Source organism: Triturus cristatus, chromosome 1_2, assembly GCF_964204655.1.
Source record: "Triturus cristatus chromosome 1_2, aTriCri1.1, whole genome shotgun sequence".
NCBI classification, from domain to species: domain Eukaryota; kingdom Metazoa; phylum Chordata; class Amphibia; order Caudata; family Salamandridae; genus Triturus; species Triturus cristatus.
In genome coordinates, this window is record NC_140580.1 from 1,025,288,053 (window position 1) to 1,025,313,765 (window position 25,713).

A 25,713-nucleotide genomic window follows, 5' to 3' on the forward strand; every position below is an offset into this window, starting at 1 on the left:
TTTCCCACAGCGGTGGCCCTGTTGTCCCATCCCCAGGCATGGGCCGGTGTGGGGTAGTCTTGGCCACAGGGATAGCACTGCAACGGTTGTTTCCAGGTGTCGCTGTTCCTGCTTCCGCCACGATTTTGGCTTGTGGGTTTCAAGGATTTCCCTGGATCCGACTGGTGCCGTGTGTCTGCCTGAGAGTGCAGTCGACAAGCTTGCTCACGTTTCTCCATCTTGCCTGCTTCTATTTTCTTTGCATGCGCTTCTGCTTGGTCGTTTATGCGCGTGAGCTCTTCGATGTCGTCCAGGGAGTGGTGTTTCTTCAACAGGCGCCCTTCTATGATCCGTAGGCGAAGTGCATCTTCAGTAGTGAAGTTATCAAATTCACAGAATCGGACTAGGAGCTTAAGGCACGTAATGAAATCGCCCATCGCTTCATCCTTTTTTAGGGATGCTAAATTGAAAGTGTAACGTTCGTAGTCTAGGTTTTGCTTGGGGAGGAATTTTCTGTTGAGTGCCTCCCTTACGTCTGCATAGGCAGTAGACATGGCTGGTGGTAGTTCCTTGATGATTTGTCCGACGTCTTTGCCCGCTAGATTACGCGGAGCGATAAGTTGTTGGTTGGGGTCAAGTACCCGAAATCTTTTCATGAAGTCCTCGAAGTCTTCCAGCCAGCTTTGCCATCTAGGACCCATGCTATTTCCAGATGTCAGCAGCAGGGGTTCCGGGGGCGCAAGAACGATACCCCCAGCAGCGCTGGGCCTGGCTGTGCGATTGGCGTGGGACCCGGTTGCCCATTCTGGTAGGAATCTGGGGACGTGGACATGACGTGTAGGCGATTTTGTTCGCTCTTCTCCGCTCCGCAGCGCGTTCGCTCGGCACATGGTAGTGTAAAGGTGTGGCGTGCCGCAGTGGCACTCACGAGTAGCGTCGCATTCCTCCCCTGTAGCATACGTAGTGGAGTTTTCTGCTTCGCCTGACTTTAAAATGGCCGCTGAAATGGTGGCAGGGTCTTCCCAATGTTAACTGCCTGACTTCAAGATGACCGCCGATTAGAAATAGGCGCTTGTGTGTCTCAAACACGTGCTGAGAGGACTTACCCCAACTCTGAGGTTCTGGGGTTTGGCACTGTTTGAAGCGGCCGGCAGCGCAGGCGTCAGCAGGGTATGGCAGGTATTGAAACAGCTGACAGTGCAGGCGGTAGCAGCGTATATGGCCGGTAGTTGATTCTGACGCGGCCGATGCACAGCGGGCATTCGCGTCAAGATAGATGCACTCAGTCTCACAGTAGTTGATGCGGCGCTGCGCAGGCGGGGGGTCCTTTGCATCTCACCCTCATCGCCAGTTTCGTGTCTCTAAGTAAATAATGAGACCGACAGCAGGAGATCGCTTAGCATGTCTTTATTCCGCTCACTGCTTTTCGTAACTGCCCTTTCCGGCACCTCCCTTCTGCTTCCTCCCTTGCCTGGCCCGGGTGCGCAGCGGCGGGTCAGGCATGACATTACAGGGGGGTTCATGGAAGGAGGAAAAAATACATTGAGGCCTTGGGGGAGCACAGAGAAGTGGAGGGCAGCTCTGTATGAGTTTTAGGGGTTCAGGTAGAAGCAGCCATTCATTGAGGTCTTAGAGGATCAGAGGAAGTGTGGCAGACAGCTCATTCTCAGGAGTTTACAGAAGGAGCAGACATACATTGAGGTCTTATGGGAGCACGGAAGAGTGGAGGGCTCTCTCTGTATGGGTATCAGGTGTTCACAGGGGAGCAGACATAGATTGATGTCTTTGGGGAGCACGGGCAGGGATAATTGAGGTCTCTGTTTGAGTCTCAGGAGTTTACTGGAAGAGCAGACATACATTGAGGTCTTAGGAGATCACAGGAAGAGTGGAGGGCTCTGCTTGAGACTAGGGGGATCATGGCAGCAGCTGACATACATTTTGGTCTTAGGGAAGCACGGAAAAGCGGAGGGCTCTGTATGAGTATCAGGTGTTGACAGAGGGACATGACATAGATTGAGGTCTTAGGGGATCACAGGAAGAGTGAAGAGCGCTCTGTATGAGTCTCGGGGGTTCATGGGAGGAGGAGACATACATAGAGGTCTTAGGAAAACACATGATGAGTGGAGGGCGTCTCTGTATGAGTCTTGGGGGTTCACAGGAGGAGCAGACATACATTGAGGTCTTAGGGAAGCACATGGTGAGTGGAGGACGGCTCTGTATGAGGCTCAGGGGTTTAAAGGAGGCCTTGGGGGAGAACAGGAAGAGTGGAGGGCTCTCTTTGTATGAGTCTCAGAGGTTCACAGGAGGAGCAGACATACATTGAGGTCTTAGGGGAGCACGGAAGAGCAGAGGGCTCTCTCTGTATGAGTCTCAGGTTCCCAGGAGGAGCAGACATACATTGAGGTCTTAGGGGAGCACGGACGGGAGAATGGAGGGCTCTGTTTTAGTCTCAGGGGTCCACAGGAAGAGTAGACATTCATTGACTGAAATGAGTGGAGGTCTCTGTTTGAATCTCGAAGAAGTGTGCCAAGAGAAGATATCTAATGAAGTGCTAGGAAAGCATTGGGTGAATGGGCGTCTCTTTTAGAGACTCCCAGAGTGTGGAGAGAAGAGATATTCATTAAAGCCTTCATAGGTTTTCCTATTGCACTTACAGGGAGGCAGGGCAGAAAGAGGTCTCCAATGATGTGTCATCTTAAGGATTGTAGTTGGCCCGGTTTCGAACAACTTTACATTTATTAATCATTTACAGCTAATTCAAGCCTCATGGTTGGGGAGTTTGAAAGACTTGTGGGAAAGAGAGGTAGAGAGAAAGAAGAGTACTTACTTATTCTTGAGGTACAGAGAGAGATGAGATATATCAATATAGAGGTAGACAGAGATAAATAGAGAACTTTGAACTAGAGATGGGAAAGTTAGAGAGAGGCACAGAAGGCAGCCAGATGTGAGAGCAAATTACAGGGAAGCAGACAGAGAAGTAGAGAGAGGTAAAGTGGGTGGGTAACGTAGGGAACGAGGGATGATAGAGCAAGAGATAAGTGAGGTATAGAAAGAAAGGTAGGTAGAAAGCAAAACAGTGGTGAGTGAGTAAGGGATACACAGAGGGATGGAGGTAGGCAGAGAGAGATGGAGAAAGACATGAGATGAAGAAAAAGAGAAGCAAGAGAGTGAGAGATATAGAAAGACAGAGGCAGAGAGAGAGTCTTCTGACTCACTATCCCAATCATTTTACTAGGGGGCCTCCACAAAAGTGGGGACCCCGGGCCATTGCCCACTTTGTCTGTGCCTTAAAACGTCTTTGCTTAAATGTCTCAGAACAATGGGGCAATAGGGGAACCTTGTTGGCTTTTCAAGTAAATGAGGATTAGACATGTAATTGTAAAATGTAAAATACATCTTAATAGATCTTGCACACTACGACAAATTCTGAACATGCAGAAGTGTGTGTGTGTATGTTTTGTGTATACCTATCGTGAGCAACGGTCATTGCAGGTAAGCATGGTGAGCAGGGTGGGGAGGGGCGGATGTCGACAGACGACGAAATAGGAATTATTTATTTATTTAATTTTCCCTAGTCTGTCAACTTCCCCCCTTCCCACCCGCCGCACTTACCTGCACAGACAGTCACTGACGATAGGCATACACAAAACATAGACACACATACTTTTGCATGTGCAGAATTTAATATGGGAACATTCACATACATTCGCACTACTTTTAGGACCTCTCCACAAGCTGAACTAGAGTACGGTCTTCGATGGAAACCTTGGACCCATTTTGAAAGTCACAACTGACTACCACCAGTAATGCAGTGCCATACCACAGGTTGGGTGTGCACTGTACAAATAAAAAGGTACAACTGGAACCATTTTGAAACTCACCACTGACTACCACCAGTAATGCAGTGCCATACCACAGGTTGGGTGTGCACTGTACAAATAAAAAGGTACAACAGCGTCATATGTGCAAACACTCTACGTCAGTGGCACACTTATACACACCTAAATGGCATCCTTCACTGGCCTCTGATACAACCTTGCACCAATACACCTAGACAACAATATGTAGCATTCAAAACTCCCGGAAGTGACGCAAGGCATGCAAACAGATATGAGACACAATCACCAGGACACCCGAGTGTACAAAATCACTCTTCATGGCACACTACTCATACTTGAGTGCACGTCTTATGGACTGATGCACTTGTTGGCATTCCCACACTCAAACTAACTACAGTGTGGCGGCAAGTGGTGACTAGCCCGGGCATTGGCATCATTTTAAGAACCACTGATGTAGCGAGGAAGGTAAGTAGCCAGAAGCTGAGGTATGGACTCATAAACTGGATGTGGGGATCCGGTCTGGAAGAAGCCTGCCATGTCGACAACATTCCAAGCACACACTGTGCAGAGTCTTGGCTCACGCACCCAACGTGAACGTGGCAGGCAGTCAACGTAAATACATTCAATACACTGGCATTTCATTTTCTGCGGTAGAACTCAACTCCCCCGAGCTCTACGCCTGGAAAATGCAACAGAAATATGTATGTGTCCGGGAGCCCTAACAAAACCCTTACAAATTCTACCCTCTAAAGCGGACGCGCACAGCTCCACTTTCTGCATCTGGTCCACCGTCCTCACCAGCTCTCGGTCACAAGAACCAGCACAGAATGGCAACTTCAGGCCAGAGTGGGCTATCAGCTATGTCTACCACACTCTAACACGGCTATAACTAGTATGATATATTTCATTTTATTTCATGTGCTATTTTTGAGTAGTGCTGACGTAAGAGGTCAAACAGAAGAGCGTAAAATGCATGGAGTATGTAGTTTGGTGAAAAAGAAGATCTCCAAGCGCTTACAGTGCTTTCTGAAGCCCCTTTGAGAGGAAGCTGCAAGGCTCTGGGGTTCAAAAGGGTTGAACTAATCCGGCCCAAGGACCTTGACCCAAACAGTTTGCATCTTCCCGCCAGCAGTGGCGGGTGGCTTCCAGGAGTTCAACCATAGGCATCTTCTACAGTGATTGAGAGCAAGTGTTTGGACTGGTCATCAAGAATGCCACTGTGCAGGGTCTAGTGGACTTTCTTCTTCAAAAGAAACAAGATCTTTAAGGTTGATCTTGAATCTGGAGGTGGGGGCATTAGACACTCTTTTGCCATAGTCAACGTTTGATAAGACAATTATGTGGGATAATAACGAGGGCAGTTCAGTGATGTAACAGCAGTTATATGGCAACCCCATCACATTATCTGCTTGCAACATATGACTGTAAGCCCATCGATTGACTATTTACGAGTCAATGCTGCCAGTATGAATGAATGAACACATTCATCAAAACCTGCCTATAAGCTATGGATCAAGGGCGGACAACAGAAACTGGAGGACTGAATGTTTTTCATAGGCTAGAAACACAGTCACTATTTTTGACCCAACAACGGAGAGCCATGTATCACTCATATGCTGTACATATTCATTGACTGCTCAAACACCCAGAAGGCATCTGGGAGCTGGTGAGGATTGATGGGAGATTACTGGAAGCCAGACACTGCATTTCACCAGATATATTGTCAGGTTTTGGCACTTTGTTGAGTTGAAGGTATTTAAAATTTTTATAGCAGGGGCGATGGAAGGCTACAATCTACTCCAAGCTGCTTCAAGCAGAAGGGCCAGAGCGTCCAGTGACAACCCTAAGAGGAGCAAAGATACATTGAGGAAGATGTTTTTGAAGAAAATGCTGCAAAAACCGATGCTGTTGTCATATAAGGTCCAAAAATGGTTGTATGATAGAAGCGCGCATTGTTAAACCACGCGTGCCTCTACCACGCAGCCCAAACCAAAAATGCGACTTAACCATGCATTCCTTTACCACGAAATTTCGTGGTTTAGGCATGAATGGTAAAGGGGTTTGTGTGGCTAAGGTCGCCACTACCGCCCCGCGCTGTCCTTTAACCTACCCTAACCTGTTCCACTGCCCTAAAACCCACCTCGACCCCCAGCCCTAAAAACGACCCCATCTACCCATTCCACTCCCACTGCCCTAAGACCTAAAACCCTGCCCCTCTACGTACACTACCTCAACCTCCTACCCCTGGCGCTGTCCCTTAAACTACCCCAACCCCTTCCACTGCCCTAAAACCTACCCCGACCCTCCCAGCCCAAAAAACTACCCAATTTACCCATTACCCTCCCACTACCCTAAGGCCTAAAAACCTGTGCCTTTACGTACACTACCCTGACCAGCCGCCCAGCGCTGTCTCTTACACTACCCCAACCCCTTTCACTGCCATAAAACTACCCCGACCCCAGCCCTAAAACCTACCCCATCTACCCATTCCCCTCCCACTGCCCCAAGGCCTAAAACCCTGCCTCTTTATGTACACTACCCCAACCTCAGCACTGTCCCTTAAACTACCCTAACCCCTTCCACTGCCCTTAAACTACCCTGAACCCCCATCCGCCCTAAAACTAACCCAGCTACCCATTCCCCTTCCACTACACTAAAGCCCAGAACCCTGCCCCGTGAATTACACTCCCCTGCTCCTCCGACGCTGTCCCTTAAACTACCCAGCTTCCACTGCCCTAAAACCTACCCTTGCACCCTCCCAGCCCTAAAAGCTAACCCTACCCCCTCCCAGCCCTAAAAACTACCCCCCCAGCCCCACTTACCTCACTGCGGCAACTTGCTGCTTCCGTCTTCCAGCAGCTATACCGCACACTGCCTTAACCATGCATATGTGTGGTTATGGCATATGCGTGGTTAAGGCAAGCATGGTTGAGCTTGCGTAGTCGGAAGAAGTATGGTTCAGACCGCAGTGTTCCAACTGTTTCCCTCCAATAATCCACATGGAGAGATTTAAAGAAGATTATTTTCTGCACTGGGAGCCAATGGAGAAGGTGAACACATGGAGAATTGTGTTCTAACGTTTCCAAGATAATCAGAATCCAAACAACAGCCATTTGAAGAAATACCCTGGAAGTCCCTTATTGATATGATGGTGAAATCAAAGCCAGGTCACATGGACACATGTGCAGTGCATCCTGATGAGGAAAGGAAAGACATTAACACATAATTTTCAGTTGTTTCAACTGAAGGATCAGCTCTTGACAACTATTTTCAGCTAGCAGCCCGGGCAAGTCGGAATTAACCATGATACCTATATATTTGGCTCCTCTGGTGGGAGACGAATAATGGTCGATAGGTGGTCGCCGGAATTTAGGGCAGTGGTTTTTAAACTTTTTAATGCACTACAACCCTCCGTGTGTTAAAAAAAACACTGGGGCCCACCAGAATGACAAACATACTTCTTTACATCCATTCTCTAAAATTGGCAGCTCTAAACATATATAATAGTTCAAACATTGTAGTTATGCTTATTTGTCCTTTTTAAAAATGCAATAAAATACATTATATCCAAATGCAATGGTCAGCCTGGCCTCCACTAAGTTCAAACGTATCCACAAAGTGATCGTTTATAAAAAAAAATGAGGGTAGGTATTTTTGCAGGGCTTAATTTGAGTCGGTGGTCGCCGGTGAAGCACACCAGCTCTCTTTTTTGGGGATCGGCACTTATTTTTCATCATCGGACATTTCCCAAGAGAGGAAACACCCACCAAGGGTGAAAGAGAAAGAGGAAGAATAATTCACAAAGGGAGAAAGCAGGTACCTGCAAGAGTGAGCTAAAAGGTCAGAGAGTGCCTGGTAATAGATCAAAGATGAGATGGATTCCTGACTATGCAGCCTTGGTATTTGGCACTCTGGTGCCAGCTTCAGGCTTCTGAGCAGAGCTTTGGGCACCAGCACTTATTTTTCTGCAAATTAAGCACTAGACCTAGAGGTTTCTCTGAAATACTCCACCCTCTTTGACACCTACTCGCAGCCAGGCCGTGAGTGACAAAAGATGTCATGACGGGCAATTACAGAGTGTCTCACTGCCATGGTTTAATTTTCAATAAAACCCAGCACTGTTTAAAGCACTCTGCTCCTGTTGGCCAACGCGTAGGCCCCTCCGTAACAAATTCAGTCACAGGTTGAAGACATCTGATCTAGGGAGTGATGCATCAAAAGGTTTTATCCATTCTGTGTCTGCGAGGAAACATGTTGATACATCATGGCCCCAGTACAAAACACAAGAAGGGAATTGATTCAATAGTATTTAAAATTTAATGAGGATACACAGAAGAAACTTTAACAATGTCTACCATCGGGTTGAGGCCTTGATAGAACTGACTGATTTCAACAGAGGAATTTGTCTGGCAATAGAGAATGTATGTGCTCTATTGTTGTATGTAATGAACCCCAGTCAAAAGTAGATTAAATAGTTAAAAGAGGATAACAAAAGATTGTGGGGTTGGAATTCTTTTTTAAAACATGTCTTGCTACAGGATGTCCATGAGTTGGTCACACCTGCACATACGGTTTGTGAATCAGGCCTGGAAATTCAGCTATATTTCTGTCTAAGAAAGGAGGAAGATGCCACTCTTCATAGAGAAAGTTCTGTGAATGGAGCCAAAAAAGAGCACATCTTCTGGAGTCAAAGTGCACAGCCCTTGCACAAATGTTAATCCCAGGGGCCTGCTAATGCTCTTTCATCCGCACCCAAAGCCCATGGATGTGGTCAAGCCTTTACAGAATAGAGGTTGAGTAGTTTGGACAGATCCTCCTAATCTCTATGTGTCCCTATGACCTCTCAAGCAGATGTGAAGAGTGGAACTAAAGCCTTCCTGTCATTTAGTGACCGGATGGATGCAAGATGCAGAGTATAGTGCTTTTGTCTTTCCAAAGTTTAAATCATGAAGAACGCTTCCACTTGTGTTGGCCTTAAGAAGTGCAAAGACTTCAAAAGAAATGTCAAGAAGGGAGATACGGGTGATCAATTTGAGACACGTCAGACTTTTGTGCTGTACTGGGTTTTCTAAAGGTAATTTTGTTGTCCTCCTTGGCCTGTTACTGCACGATGCATGAAATATGAGTAACAGCACATGACTAATACCTGTTCACCTTGCTTTAGTCATGCTAAGCCTGTTCTCTCCATTAGCTTTCTAGCAGAGATCATCATATAGGGGCCTTTTCACAAAGGTACACTTACATGTATAAATCTACTTCTGCACCTAGGTGTACATTTACAATTTTGTGGTATTGACCTTTTCTGGGCACATATTTACCCCTAAATGTAGCCTTACATGTCCCCACTCTCTCTGTTCAGGTCTGGTGACATCTAGGACTGAATTTGTGAGTGTAAAGTTACTACTAGTAACTTTTGACGTATACATCGAGATCTTCACCAACAAGAGTCGAGCTCTCCTTATGGGCAAGCCAACTAAATATTTTTAAAGTTTATTGTTCTATAAAGAATTACAAATATCTTAATATAAAATATACAAATGTAGAATGTATAATGTTAACTATGTTCTATTAACATAGAACTATTTTACATAATATACTCCTTCTCAGATCTCTGCTCTACGCCAGCCCCCTCACAGCATTCCTAGGCCTTTTTACAGCAATAATATCAACTGCTTTATTTTAGGCACATTCTTCATATATGCTGCACAAACATCACCAGATGTTGCCCTTCACTCAGCCTACGTTCTGCTCCAGAGTCTATACCATAAAAATGAAGGCTAATTTACACCAAGGTCGCTTGAAGTACGGAAGAGGGAGATCCATAACACCTAAAGCTGCAAACATGTTTTGAAACCACTTGTAGCTGTGACAACATTGGATTGGAGGGTCATCACGGGTGACGGAAGAGATCTGGATTTGTTCTCCTCCAGCCCAGCAACCTTAGATGAGGTCATCATGGTAATCCCCCTAAACACTTGGCCTGAGCGCTCCTGTTGCCCAATTATAACACAAGCTTTAGATTTTCTTAGAAATCATGCTGTTGGTTGGCAATGGTGGTGTCCGTCGGGGCATTTCAGGACACACCGAGAGTGTGGACCTCACGGCATCACGCGGATCACTGCCATGAAATGCTCGTTACTGCTACGGAACTGGGCAAGGAGAGCAACTATCACAGGGACGGCTGACATTTTCCGACAGTCTTCAGATGCACCATCTAATGAGGACAAGAAGAGTCCAACAAGGGGGCGTGATGGGGTTTTTGGGCGGTTTGGCTGTTTATGGGATAAGCTCCTCTCCCTTTGATCTGAGTCAGGGTGGGAACATCTCTTCCAAGACTGGAGCAGCGCCTAGCTCTATTGTCTGATTCCTGCCGCATGAGGATATTTTCATAGCTACAACTTTCCGTCTACCTGGCCCTCCATAAATAGCATATACACTAGCATACATAATGTGTTGACAGTCAATAACACATCTGATGTCATACATAAACATATGTTGGGGTAATTTAAAAAAATAAAAAAAACCTTCAGTACATCCTTTGCAAATGCACCCTACCTTCACTGCACAATTATTTGAGATGAAACAATTTTGCGTTTCCTCCACCTAGGGAAAGGCCACTGAAAACATATGGTTACTAAAGACTTCCCCGACTGATGTTACCTAAAGGGGACAGCAAAGCTTTTTGTACTTTACTAAAAAATGTTCAAGCTCCTAATTGTGGTTATTTGCAAAGTTTCATGGTTTAATCCCACCTACACCTGCGCAACGTTTTTTCTGCCTTTGTGAGACCATTTCCATTGCATCGAGAAATAATTTTGATTCTGACCATACACATTCTAGATCATGAGTACACGCATTTTCCGAAGGGCCGCAGAATTTGGTATGTGATGTGCCGCATAATATCAGGGAATCATATACATTTAGTGGCTGAATTGCACAATGTGAAACCAGAAATCCTGGGATTAATCCCAGTTTCCCCATTTTAACAAATTGTGTGATCATAGGCAATTGTTTCAATTAACTTTCCCTCCTTTTTCTTTTATCACATATAAAAGGACCTCGAAATAAATGACTTCAGGATGTACAATGCACAAAATCTCCTGTATTTGATTCAATAAACTATAATGTTGTTCATGTATAATAGGAGGTCACCCTAAGAGTGCACAGAACAACTGACTTACCTCTTAGTTCACTATTGGCATCATTGTCAGTGTGGGGCGGAAGTATGTATGTTTTGAAAACTATCACTTAAAAAATGCTTCTCAATGCACTGATATAATCCGATATACTAAAGTGAAATGGTTCTCGTGTTAATAAACTTTTGGAGAAACCTTATCATATTTTTAGGTTGAGCTGCTCTGCGAGGCATGCTGTATTCAGGTAGTGACTTGAAGCTCCGCTCACTTTCTGGCTTATATTTTTCATTGGCTTGTGTCATTGTCCACTGTAAACTGTGGCTGTTCATTGGTCAATAGGTTTAGTAGTCCCACCTTAGTACCGCCTTGTCTCATTTTGAAACCTTTCATGGCGACACCCCGTCATGTGTGTTGTTACTCGGTAGGCTTTAATTGCAGCCTCGGAGCACTATTTTCTCATATAGCTTTGTCGACATGCTCTCTCCTAACGATTTTTTAACATTTTTTATAGCACGGGCGCTGAAAGCATTTGCAATGCAATAGGTCTCGCATTTGCGAGAGTTTAAGCTATTGGCATTGAAAATGACAATGCCTTTTATTTATCTGTTTTAAAAACAAGACATAAATAGAAGGCATTGTCATTTACAATGCCAATAGCTCAAACTCTGTAAATGCGAGACCTATTGCATTGCAAATGCTTGTTACACTTTTCCTGCAAGATGGCTTTGAAAATGAAGAAATTCCTAAGGTTAAGTGGAGCGGGACAACTTACTTTTTTACCTTCAATTACCCTTTAAATAAAGGCTTGCGTGTATATTTAGCATCTTTTTAATGTTCGCGCAGAGCAGCGTGGACAGCAGCCCAGTGCTGCTACTGATCAGGGGGCGCATGCAAATGTCAGGAGATCTTTATGGAGCACGCATGCAGATGTTTTCTCTACCAGTTTACCCTTTGCAGAGATTTACAGCCTGCGGTGCCAAATGCATTCAGAATTTTTCAATTCGAGTTTGACGTTTGCCACACAATTAGCTGTTAACCCCTTCAGCGCGGCGCGGATTACCGTGCTGTGCTGAAGGTTCTATTGCGCGGGCGGGGCCATGACGGAGCGGTTCCGTCATACGCACAGCACAACCGACGCGCATAACAGAACCGCTCCATCACTCGCATCGATGTGGTTAATGTCAAAATTTTCAGACAATGAAGGGAAGTTAGTCACATTTCGCACGTCCCTAGTTGGGACAAGTCAAATGCATACCCAGGTCATGCATAATGGTAACAATGCGGCTCACACAGGGACTGCAGATTCCCTGACAGCAGCACCATGGGGACATAAACAGAAGCAGTGACACCTTGTCAAGGTGGACACTGCTGTCACTAGAATGCAGTGCAGACCATGAAAGTGGGTAGATGTTGTCTAAATGTGTGTGGGGTTCTGAGGTGTATAGGTAACGTCCGACCATCAGAGCATCTTTTATGGCACTTCTTCAAACATACACACTGGACAAGCAGACACAAATGCATGCCAAATATTCCTAGACAGAAAATGCAGCAGGCCCACCCACACAAAAACAAGTTGCTCCTTACTTGTAGAGACTGTCAGGTTCCAGGCACTTGAAGATGATGGAGTAGACACTGGTGTCAGGGGCATCTCCGTGGGTTCTTCCTGCCGCAACACAAGAAGTTGCTAAGCCAGAAAGTAGATCCTCTGCGAAGCTCAAGGACTCTCCTGTCCACAGAAAAATAGGGCAGGGTGGGGGAGGAAGTGGGGAGAATGAGAAAGACGACAAAGTGAAGAAGAAGAAAAAGTGGAAGATAGAATGGAAAATGAATGGGGGAGAAGTCCATCGATGTAATGGTATCCGGATGTTAGTTGGGAGATGTGGCAAGAGACAATGGTAGATATAATGACAGAGGATCAACAAATGAAGTCAGTGCAGAAGGTGTGAGAAAATGTGATTGAAAATTGGGATGTTAAAGAGATTCAGACAGATGAGGAGAAAGAGAAAAATGGAATAGAGGAGGGAAATTAAAGTAAAATAAAGGTCAATGCGATCAGGGTGTAAGTAAAGGAGTAAAATGTTCGGATAAAGGAGATAAAGATAAGATACGTAGTCAAGATAGAGAAGTCATCAATGGGAAAGACGCAAAAAGAGGATTGAGGTTGCAGATTTTAAAAATATGGAGGTGGGAAAAGCAGATTTACGAATGTCGTTTGATAAAGCAACAAAATGGAGGGAGTAACATATTTTGAAATGGAGTTAAATGCAGAAAAAAGGAATGTGATACAGAATAAGTATAAGTATATATGAGGATGAGGGGATGCAGGGCAGAAAAGGTACAAGAGGGAAAGTTGGGAGATAATATGAACAAAAACTAAATTAGAAAAACAGATATATCAATCACAATTATAGGTTTCATTATTATCACTTTAGGAAAACCTGGATAGACCTACAGTAATATTTTACCATGTTCCATATAGTTTAATACAAACAGGTTTAAGCAGCACTGGGTGACAGTGAAAGCTTATGCTGTACATGTATTCAATGTTGTCAAGCACCTAAAGTTGCTCACTGAACCCTAGGACAGTGCACCGAATGTCTTCCTGTCACTGTGATGTCAGTCTTCCTTCTCTCAAGCCCTGAAACTTCTTTGTCTTGGCCTCTCTCTGTTGCTCTCTTTGTCTAGTCGAGCTACTACCCCTCGCCACTTTCCTGTAATACCCCAAACCTGATCCAGCTGTCACTGTCAGTGCCCTTTCACAACTGAACTGTGACCATTCTGTAATTTCGTGTGTCCACTTCAATGGCCAGAAACTGACTCATAAACAGCACATAAAATGTTAAAAGATACTCTGTACTAAACACGATTATGGGCCACCTGCATATGGCCCACAAGATATTTAAGCAAACCTAATTGTTAGAACAGGCAAAGGTCCCCTGCGTGGCTCGGAAGAGCGTGCACCCTAGTCTTGAATATGTTATAGATAGTTGTTGATTTGTACCCCCAGCTAAGCACACACAATGTTATGCCTGTGTGCTGGATGCAGTTGTGACACATAGTGAGGCACCATGCACACCCTCCTTACCAAGCATGGATACGTCTGCTCTCCAGTCTACAGACTACAGGTAGGCCTCTTCTCCGACTGCTGTCAGGGAGCGTTGCCTACTGTCCTTTCCCACCTTTTTCATGTTGTCTATCTTTCCCCTGCAATGGGGTCTCTTGCATATCCGTGTGCAGCTGGATGTTGCATAAGTGCACATTGAGGTGTTTGTAGAGGGTGTATGGAGCATGTGGGACCCAGGTTGCCATTTCCACATTAGAATCCATTTTGCATTTGCTACATCCCAGTGGTATCTAAGATGGAGGTTGCAGAGAGTCCACAGAGCAGATGTGAATTACAGGGCAACTCAGGACATTCCAGGGACCATTTGTAAAGGGTCATGCTTTAGTGTAAAGCAGAGGAGACAGAGGGTGCCTTTGAAGCTAGGGAGTTTCACATTGTCCTTTCCTGGCCACTGTCATCTGGAAGAGATAAGCCTACAGATTAACAATTAGATAAGTGGGATAGCCTTCCTTCCTATTCTATCTTTTTTTGTATTTCTCCTAGCTGCATCAACCCTCCTGCTAACACCTTGTGACAAAGACCTTGGCCCAGATTTACGAAGCCCTTGCGTTGCCATGGCGTCACGCAAGGTAGCGCAAGGCAATGCAAAGGCTTCATTGAGATTTACTAAACCACGCAAAGCTACCTTGCGTGGCACTGCATGGCTTAGTAAATTTGGAGTAATGCAAAGCAGTACAAGTTGCTATCTTGCATTACATAAACCTGGGAATCAAAAAGCTACGCCTTCCCAGCTGAGTAGTAACGAGGAGAAATATGTTTAATCCTCCTTGTTTTTTTTCCTCTTTCTACATGTGCTGTATTCTGCAGCACACATAAAAAGAGGGAAAAGCCTCAGACGATTGTTTTTGTGCAGGAAGGTGTCTTCCTGCAAAAAACAATGCTGGCTGTAACACAGGCACCCTTTCACCATGGTTCAGGTGTGCCTGTGCTGGAGCTAGGCTGCACTCAGTGCGCCAGAGCAGGGAGAGCAGGAGTGTGCCATAATAGTACTCTTACTGCATTGCATTGGTGACTTGTTAGTAAATCTGCCACCCAGTCTGTACCAAGTGTAAAGGGCAGAGCCAACCAGAATTGATCTCAGGGCTGACTGTTGGAATACACACCTACTGTCTGAAAATTGAGTATAAAGATGAAGCACAGACCACAAGCCCATGTGCCACTGTTTCTCTGCCATGATCCAGGGCCTCCACACCAGTGGCATTCAGAAACTCTCTGTGCTCCAGGATTGGTGCATTCAGTGCCTACTCCTCTTGCCATGTTCAGGACTAATTGCCTGAGATTTTTGATAAAGACTGCCAGCAGTCGCTGTCTGAACCCTAGTTTGTGGGAGAGTGCTGACAGACTGCTGAAGTGGTGCACTGGAGATGCTGAGCATAAGAGGAACCAAAGACCTGCTGTTCACTTAAGGGAGGATCTGCATGGCTCTGTAAGAGTGAGGTCTAGAAGCCCCAAAAGTGGCTTGCAATGTGCACAGACGATGTTCCCGCCTGGGATGATACCTAAGTGCATGAGGCAGCAAGGTGTGGAATGACGGCTAGCCATAGCCTATGGGTCCCACACAAGATAAGCCAGAGTTCCAGAGTTGAACCACACTAAAAGTTCCATTATGACACCTAAGTGCCGTGAAGCTGTCAAGTGCCAAATGAAGGCTGACCACAGAACACGGTACCCACAAGTGATAAGCCCCAACATCAGCCGAGGAGTGACTGCTGTGTCTCTGTCACAGCTTCCTTGACTGGTGTTGGTGCTGCATCTGTTAACCTGATGTATGCATTTGTATTGTAGGGGAAACAACCTTTATGACGCAGTCATTACATCACACTACCTTTACATAGCAATCATTACATCGCAACATCCTTTACATCGCATGTCATTACAACGCAGGCATTACATCGCAAGTCATTACAATGCATACCATTACAACGCATAGTACCTTACACTTTTCAACACTTACCCTACTGTTGCACTCACTGGAGTTGGAATAGTAATTTCTACTCCTACACTATCCATCACTTACCCTATTGTTGCACTCACTGGAGTTAGAATAATAATTTTTACCCCTACACTATTCAACACTTACCCTAAGTGCGATGTAATGGTATGCATTGTAATGGTATGCGTTGTAAAGGTATAATGCTATGTAATGGAATGCGTTGTAGAGGTAGTTTCTGAAAATGCGATGTAATGGCATGCAATATAAAAGAATGCGTTGTAAAGGACGTTGCGATGTAAAAACTGGGTTGTAAAGGCATGCATTGTAAATGTATGCATTGTAATATCATACATTCGTGTTGTAGACATCTATTACACATAAGCCGGCTGCGCCAGATGAGATCCATTTTCACTGTGCTCCATGGCCATGCTGTGCACACCCTACAAGCATTGTGGCCCTGGTGATACACTTGAATAATGCAGGTGCCGCCTGCACTTTTTGAGGATCGAGCTGACCATGAAATGTACTGTGTTAATCGCAGCCTCCCAGCACTACTCATTATGATTCCCTTATCAATCCCATCTCCCTTCCTGAGATGTATCCAGACTTCTTCCTCACTGAATCAAAGAGCAACCTCCAGAAGTGCAAAGGAAGTGTCTCCCTTCCCTCCAGTGTGTGTCCCTCCCGGCCCACAGGAAGGCAGCAATTCACAAATCTGTCCTTGGGATCCCTCTTCTCCCTATGTCTTCGCAAGGTAGGCCTGGACTTCCCAAAATGGAACCCAGGGTCCTCCATATAATGCATCCTTGCAGGTTCATTTACTCAGTGAACACTCAGAGCACACTTACTGTCCAGCACTAATATATCTATGTATTGTACCCTTGCATGTATATATGCATTCAGCACACACACTCAGTCTGTGCAAACTGTTCAGTACTGAAGCTTTCCTATATTCAACCAGGGAGTGTTTATTTTAAAAAACACACACTCCCAGCGCATGCACTCACTACATGCACGTGATACAACACTTCACGCTTCATTTGTTGTACTTCATGCAAGCATGCATACACCCAGCACAAGCTTTCCCTCCACACACATTGCACAGCACTACTTCTCTCTTGCGATGTGTTCCTTTAAGGCATGCATACACACAGTACATGTACTAACTACACATGTACTCAACAGTACTGTACCATCCCTGTATGGTAATCTTCTCAGGCACACAACACATACAACCAATGCAGAGTCACTACTCTTGCGCTGTGCAGTACGCCACATCTACCTGATGTAGGCTAAGGGTGAGTTAAGCACACAGCAGCAGAACATTTTAAAAGGTGAGGCCTCGCTCCAGTGACACAAGGTAAAGTGGTCCAGTTCACTACTACTGATCACTATAGGGTATGCTGCCACCACCGTGCTCGAGCTGCTTAAATCTTAGTGAAGGGGGTAGCGTTCCATCACTCCGAGGGTACCGTTTTGGCACCCCTCCCAATCCAACAAGACCGCAATCCATAAGACAGGCCTATGTCATGGCGCACACGTATGATCCGTGTTCGCCTATGACAAAAAAGTAAACATTAGACATCCAGACAACAGTGCAGTAGGGCATGCAGTGCATGGGTACACAGCTTTGCCATGCAGAGAACGTTTCTGTTCTAACAGATGGGCAATTGAGGTCTGAGTGTCTAACCACAGACCACCTCAAAGAGTAATCCTTGGAATGCTCAAGTTTGTATGTGGTGCTCAGTTTTGGACTCAATATTTAGGTGAGGGCTCGGGACATAGCTTCTAAAAAATGCACCGATTGCCACCATTTGTGTTTAGTAAGGTCTGGGACGCCTGCAAAACTCCCCCATGAAGTCAAGGGAGCATGCCTTGTCCCGGCAAGATAGATTGGTATTCATCCTCATTCAGGAAGGTCGTCATCGTGCAGACTCAGCCTAGGTGGAATGAACAACATGCGAATACAGAAAAAGTCTGAGTAGATATAGTAAGACTGGAGTCTAACCAAAACCCCAGGTTGCAAACAAAGGACACAAAAGCAGGATATTACCCTATCTCTTTGGGCAAATATTGGGTAACACAGGAATCTGTTGCAAAGACCGCCATAAGTATCACTGTGGCACCATAACTCAAATTGTGCCAGTGACTAATCAACCCATTTACGACCTGCCTCAGGAAAGCTTATACGAAAGCAACCAATGACACTGTACCATACAAATGGAGAATAGGTTAAGTGGTGCTAGTATACACACAGCAGCAGAACCTTTTGGAGTGGACAAACTTAACCAGAGTCTCGGTATAAATGTTGAACAGGTGGGAGAAAAGCCCAATCACTGAGGGACCCCCACAGTTTAACAGCCAATGAGAGAAATATGATAGGCACTGCCAAGCACAAATAAAATGTACTTCCCTTGGGAAGCAGTCCCAGCCTCAAGAAGAAGGTGTGACCTTCGTCTATTCAAGGACTATTGGAAAGGTGAACTCCTAAAGATGAAGTCCACAAAGTCCAAGCGTGATTACAATTGCTCGTGGGTGTTCTCCTGATACAAAAGTACATGCCTCTTGAAATTGGCTGAAGAGGTTTCACTTGCTTGGAGTGAAGAAGACAATATAGTACAATGGGGTTACCCGGTTACGTGCAGAACCTGGGGATATATACTTTAAGGGAAGAGTGGTTCTGCCACTTAATAGCGTCAAAGGAGCATCTAGCTTATAATCAATTTGTGTACCTCTCTTTTAGTAGGGCTAACATTTAATGAAAATACATATTATCAGTTAATTTCATCCAAACCAAAAGAAAAAATTGAAGAGAAATGTTATTAGAGATTTCTAGAAAATGTATGTAAATCATGTAGTCAAAAAATGAACAAATATATATACACTCACACAGATTAACACTGTACAATTACATCAAAATGACGTGAAGTGAACACAAACAAATATATATACATCACAATACAATAGAAAAATACCACATAATTATAAATCCAAACAATACATTTAGACAAAAGGTGAAGTGTTTTTGAATATGTATCGTTCCAGTCTCTGAATTAATCTAGTTTTTTTAATTAGTCAGGGTGATCATTTGCACTTATTATTAAGGGTTGCCGTTTCGACCCCTGGAAAAGTAGCGAAAATGTGTTCGTCTGGGGGGGTCTTCTTCAGGACTACAAAAGAATCTGTGTGTGGCCTTCACGATGTTCCACCTTGATTGCTATGACAACACGGCCGCTTGTTCATAACAGATGACCTGTATCCGACGTTACTCTTCTTAATCTTGGGTAAAATTAGTCCAAGGCACATGCACTTCGTGCCTATGTATCTCCGGCGTCTGGCGCTCGGGGTTCCAAATATGAATATCTCCTGTTGTCCAAATTAAGTTTTCAGGGGCCTTCCACTTCCAAAGAAAATGCCTCAAGGCTAAATATTTGCCTTTGAAAGCTTCGGCGTGTCAATTTGCCTTCTGAGAAAAGGGTTCGGATGTGAAGAAGACAGCAGCAATTCTATCTGGTGGAACACATAAAGATGGTAAAAAAAAACATTATGCAGAGCCAGGGACAGATTAAGGTGAGGCAGGATCAGAAGGCTACTCTTGTGATGTATTAGGCTGGCCCATGAGGTATAGGTGGTGGAGACATAGAGATCCAGGGTCCAAGACGACAAATACTATGGACCATGTACCGTGTTGTGAAAAATCAGTGATGTCAACCATGAGCTTGATACCCAGGATCTCAAGAATACTTATGTTCTTTTCTATGTAAATTATAAAAAGCCCTATCAGTGACATCAAGATTTCATGTTGCATCTTGGAGCTTCAGGTAGATGAGAGCAGGAAAGTGAATCACTGTCCTTCATTTTGCAAGGAAATTAGAACAATGATTCCCTAGAGGTAGCTCACTTTTCCCATGACCTAGCAAAGGGAAGACAGCTGTGATTTGCAAAGGCTGCTCTCCAAGTCTAGAAACTTGTTGTATCATGGCCTAGGCAATGGAATTTATTTTTGAATGGAGAACAAAATGCACAGCATAGCCAACAAAGCAAAGAATACTGATAAAAGTCAAGTTGCGAATATGTTAGGATAGTTGACTCATCCTGCAGGACTTTCTTCAGCACTGCAATTCAATCGGAGTGGCTGCGAAGGCAAATTAGTGCTGAGGGCTTGAGTGGACTACAGGGCACTGATTACTGTTATGATGGCTGATGCTCACTCTATCCTTGAAGCCGAGAACATTGTGGACAAACTGGGGATTGCCTTGGTTTCTGAGTATGATGCATCTGACTTGCAGTTACTTTTTACCTGGTGGCAAGAAACAATGATGCTGTTCTCCACATCAAATTGCTAATTTCAAATTTAAAGCGAGTAATTTGGAATTAAAACGTTTCCAGAGGCCAATGACCTGAGTCCTGTGTGAAAAAGATGAATTCTGGGTGGTCATTCTCTATAATCCATTAATCTTCATTTCTTGGAAGGAGACGCACTTGGCACATCTCAAGAACATGCTGCATGCCTTGCAGAGGGCAGATCTGAAGGCTAAAGTGACCAAGTGTCAAGTTGGGCAGACTTTATGTCCCATGGACATCAGGTGGGTTCAGGCTAATTTTACCCACCCATGTTGGAATATAGACTGCACAAGATAGAGAGTAACGCAAGATCCAACTTAAGTCAGTCTTCTAATGTATCACTGGGAACAATCAGAACGACCAGGCATGGGATTTTTGACAGGACTGACTTCCAAGCACATGGACTCCCATGATAGACACCAGCGGCTGTACTGACAAAAATGGTGAACAGATGTATTTGTTTTTTTCAGAAGGACGTAGTTCTGGTTGAGTGAGAGTGTTCGGACTTTGGTATTGTACTGTAACAGTTTGCATTGTATTGTACTGCATTGCACTGTATCCTTACTTTCCTGCACCTTTACGAGGCTGCAAGGCATTTTGTGGATGGACAAGTAAGAAGCTACTGTGTTGACTATGTATGGTAGATTGTGTAGGTTAAGGAGTTGACTATGAGCGCTGTGTTTTGGTGCCATACATGAGTCCAAAAGATGTTCTAGACTTGATGCAGTATGAAACTGCAGTATAAACGATAGTATTGTGTGCTTGATATACAGACCAGGGTGTCATGCATTCTGCTGAGTAGTAGAGTCATGATTTGGGGGTTAGTTAGGCTTTTGTTGTTTTTCTGAATTCTAGATGGATTTTAATGACCGTTATCCTCTTTGAGGGTGTTCTAGAGCGCGCATGTCTAAACTGAGGGGTTCCCTCAGAGGCATTGTTTTAAAAAAAAAAGGGGGAAATGACCAGGAGTGGAGACATATTTATTCAATGCAGCATTGTGATTGGTAAGCACCCAGGCTTCCCTGACCAATCACACCGCTGCAATGCAGCATTGTGATTGGTTTTGAGCATCCTGGTTCAATGGGGAATGGGGGGCCTAAGCTTGTTCTCTGTGCAGGCTGTAATGCAGCCTGCATGAAGAACGGGGAAAGTGCCCATGACTGGTTTGGGTGGCCCGAGAGGGCCGACCAAACAGTCATTGCGCACTGAGGAGTGGGCAAACCACTCCTCCCCTGCCCTACTCCGTGAGCAGTGCAGAGTGGCCCACCCGCCCACAAAGGAAACATAAAATCATAATAACTTAATGTTATTATCATTTTATATTTCGTTACTTTTACACTGCTCAAAGACAGTGGGACGACACTCCTCCGCCACAGCGGAGGAGCCGCCACTGATGACGACACTAGAGTCCAAAATCCCAGATTCATGAGAGATGGACATAAGTAAGAGAAGATACGTTGTAGAGTTACCATTGTGAAGAAAGCATCTCTGGTGATTTTTTTTTTTACTTGAGTTTGAAGAGAGAGGTTGGAGTTCACGATTACACCAAGTTTGTTCATCACTTTGATGTGTTGGTGGCAGTCTTTTTCCAAGGGACATGAAGATATAGACAGAGGTCATAAGTTTGGGATTTTCTGTAGATGAAACTTTTCATTATTTATGAATTAAGTTCTAGATGGTTCTTTAGCATCCACTACACCACTGTCAGCATGCATTCTCAGAGGCCGGGGACTTTGGGCCAAAGGTTTATCGAGTTTTAAGATGGTCTGGGCCATCTGCATAGCTGTAGTAAGTAACCTTAAGGGGATGTCAAGGTAATACATTGGAAACTGATGTACATTGAAAAGGAAATGGGCAGTTGTTGAGACTTGACAGGTGAATGGTGCGAAGTCCAGCAGCGTACATGTGTCATTGCTAGGCCTGGGCTAAAATTTCGTTCCGCTTGCGGAAATTGCAATAATTTGACATTTTCGCGTTCCGCGGAGAGCGCGAAAATGTCGAAATTTCCACAATCCGCATTTTACCGGAAATTTTTTGCTTGCTCGCGCTGTAAAATAATACATTCTCGCGTGCGCGCGATCGCCTTACCTGAATCCCCGCGTTCGCCGACAAGTTTTCCCGGTCCGGTCGCGTTCTCCACGAGATGTTGGATTGTTGGTAGCCATTTGCGCTGTCTCGCGACAGTTCGCGCCCGCAGTAACGTCATTCGTCGCGCGATCATGTCTTTCTTCTCGTGATCATGCACCACGAGACAAGTGAAAACAAGATGGCCACGCCCGCGAGCAACCGCATGGGTAAGTTGGCGAGCCACGACCACGCAGAAAATACCGCGAACGGGCGGGAAAAAAACTTCCGCATCTTCGCGATATTTCCGTGTGTTTGCGGAGATTTTTAACAATTTCGTAATAATTGGCAAAAGTGAATTTCGCAAATTCCGCCCACCCCTAGTCATTGCACCTGAACCTTTACCTTTTGTTGTTATTGTCAGTGTTCTGGCCTCCGTGTGGGGCTCTGACCTCTTGCTGTCACTGTCTTGTCCATTCTGCCTGCTATGTCTTCATGTGCTAACATCCGAAGGCCCAGTCGCTGCCGGTATCTCCATTCACTTGCACCCGGAACTCCCTCTCTCCATCAGTGTGCTCTTTCATCAGGGAACAGACCACTGTCTGCCAGTGTCACTTCTCACCTCACTCTTCACTCCCCTCTTTCAGTGTCAGTCGCCCTCTCCCCAGGCACCTGAACCCCGCTTTCTCCCTAGCTGCCATGCCATCTTCTGCTAGCTCAGCAGGTTGCATTCTGGGACTTGTCGTTTCTTTTCTAACACTGTAGTAATTGCCTTTACCACCTCATTACACAAATTGATGTAACGTTGGCCAAAAAGAGAGGAGTGGTTGAAGGCGTCACGCGTGTCAAGGGGCCAACTCGGCAGCTGTCAGGCACGAGTTACACCCAAAGGTGACATCTTTCTGTCCGTGCCAAGGGCCTCCCCGAGCGCGAGGGGTGGGTGGGGTGGTCCTTGCACCTCGCCGGACTGCTGCTCGAAGCCGGGACAGAGGCTCCTTGTTCTCGTCCATGATTACAGAGAGGCCCGGCCTATCTAATCGAGCAGCGCAGCTGTACTTCCTCGAAAGAGGAGGTGTGAGCTGCCGGGGTGCCAGTCAGGGACAGCGGTCTGTTTACCCAGCCCAGAAGCTTTCCCACCTTCCCTGGCTGCGCCCCGGCCTTTTCTCCCTTGACTTTCCCAAACGCCTGTTTTTCATTTGCTCTTGTGGGCAGCAGGCTCTGACCTCAACTCAGTCTGGCATTAAAAAAGAGAAGAGAATGCGAAACCACTCTTTGCAGCATATTTTCTTTAGCTTGGCGAGTTTTGACGCTGCTTCTGCAGAAGTAAGATTAACCTTTCCCTGCCGCGCTTAATGAAAAGAGGCACATCTTCTATGCAGGAATGAGGCTGCACGCGGATCTAAAGGGAGGGCGATCACGTTTCAGCCCCAGTGGAACCAAGTAATGGGGACCAGCGGCTTATTCCAGCACAACGAGCCGCTCTCGGTTTCACAATCCTTTCCAGGAAGGGAAAGATACTGATGGGGGAGGAGGGGGAGGAGGCAGAGGGGCCTTCGTGGGGTGCCTCGAGAGCCACCCACCTACTTCATGCAGCACTGAGCATCCTTCCACCTACAGAAGCTTAGGCCTTGCTCCCAGCACCACCAGGAGGACTCGCGTAGGCCTTGCCTACCACCAAGAGTTGGTGAAGCCGCTCCACCACAAGGAGGGCCCCGCAGCGCTACCATGAGCCGCTGCCCCAGATGACGCTGTCACAAAGGGTGCTTTGGGCCGCTCTGCAATGTAGAGTGACCCAAGCTGTGCTACCGCAAGAAGCCGCTCTGGCATGGCTACTGCGAGGACCTGGTAAATCCACACTGCCAGTAAGAGCCATTTAGTCCACACCACTAAGAACAGGGGTGCCTATAGGCAGCACTATTACCAGAAATCAGAGCACACTACTTCAGTGAGTTGTTAAGGCCTCTTGTGTCAAAGGCCCGTTATGGCATCATGAATTGTGCCATTATGCCTCCATTTTGGGAGCTGTCTTATCTGCTCCCTTTCCTACTCAATGGACTTGAACTTCAAGGCTCACCGAAAAGTGCTCCACATGTCTTCTGTGACTGTTCCATCCAAAAGCTTCTAGGCTCTGAACGAGGGGGAGAAGACCACCCAAGGTTTGGGGCCACCTGTAATCAAAGATGGGTATTAATATTACTCATTCATCAGACTCACACTGAGGAGACCAACTGTTGGTAGTGGTGTCATCATTTTTTTAATGTACTCTTCTGCAAAAAATCTAGTGGCATTCGTGGTACAGACCAATCATTCTCACAGAACTGGGGACCTTCATTTTCCCCCCATTACCATGAGAATGTGTATGTGTGTTTTGTAGTTCAGAATGGATTGTATCCTTTTAGAAAGACATTTTCACAGTGACCCAAAATGGAGGCGTCACTGACATGAGAGGATGCAATTTCAGGTTCTCTCCCCGTTGAATGTGTCCTGACCTGTCCTGGTGCTGCGGCCATTTTTTTATCAACATAGTTTGTTTTTCTTTGTCTGGCTTTGAGCTCCACATAGTACAGAGGATTTCCAGCACTAGGACAGCTGGAAATTAGAACAGGGCCAGATGCCCATCCCAACTTCTTCAGGACATAAACAAAACCAGGAAGATTTTCCCAGCAACATAAGCAAGGGCAAATGGCTGTTTCGGGTGTGTGGACTCAATACGCATCTCAGACACTTCCCGTCCTTGAGTTCTGGAGAGGAATCCAAGGAAGGTGCACTTTGAACTGACAGGCCAGACATTTGAATTTCAAAGTAGCAGCCTTCTGATTGGGCACCAGTTTTCCAAATAATAGGGCAAAACTTTTGATAAAGGCTGGCACCCCTCAGGTGGTATTCTGCTCTTTGATTTCTATAAATGCTCTCTGCACTTGCATTGAGGAAGGAGAGGATCGGTTGTGGGGCCCTGTGTTGCTGTGACTGGGTAGGCCGTGACTTGGGCAGCTGGGGTTGTATCTTGGTCCCAGAAAGGAGTAAGAACTGCTGGCTTTCCTTGTTTAATTTATTGTTTTGTTTTAACAAATAACCTATTGATCATCATCTTTCCAGTTCTATTAATCTGTAGTGTAAATAAATATGTTTTTTAAACTATAGCTTGCTTCCCACAGTATCTGAGTTTCTCCCCGTCACTACTTCTGAGAGTCAGGCTTAATGCCTTGATCTCACTACTCCAGGGGACAAGACGCAGACCAGGAGTTTTTACACTTTTGGTTACAGCTAGAACATCAATGTCCATGGGATACCAAT

General features: G+C 45.5%; 1 protein-coding gene across 2 annotated transcripts in view; it reads right to left on the reverse strand.

Annotated features, from left to right (window-relative positions):
- The window catches only part of ASTN2 (astrotactin 2), a 2,498,474-nt gene that overhangs the window by 117,111 nt on the left and 2,355,650 nt on the right, over positions 1–25,713 (reverse strand). For both annotated transcript variants that reach the window (XM_085612137.1, XM_085612129.1), the window contains one exon: positions 12,539–12,680. In XM_085612137.1, the coding sequence (XP_085468263.1) occupies positions 12,539–12,680 (142 nt within the window). The remainder of the gene's footprint in view (positions 1–12,538; positions 12,681–25,713) is intronic.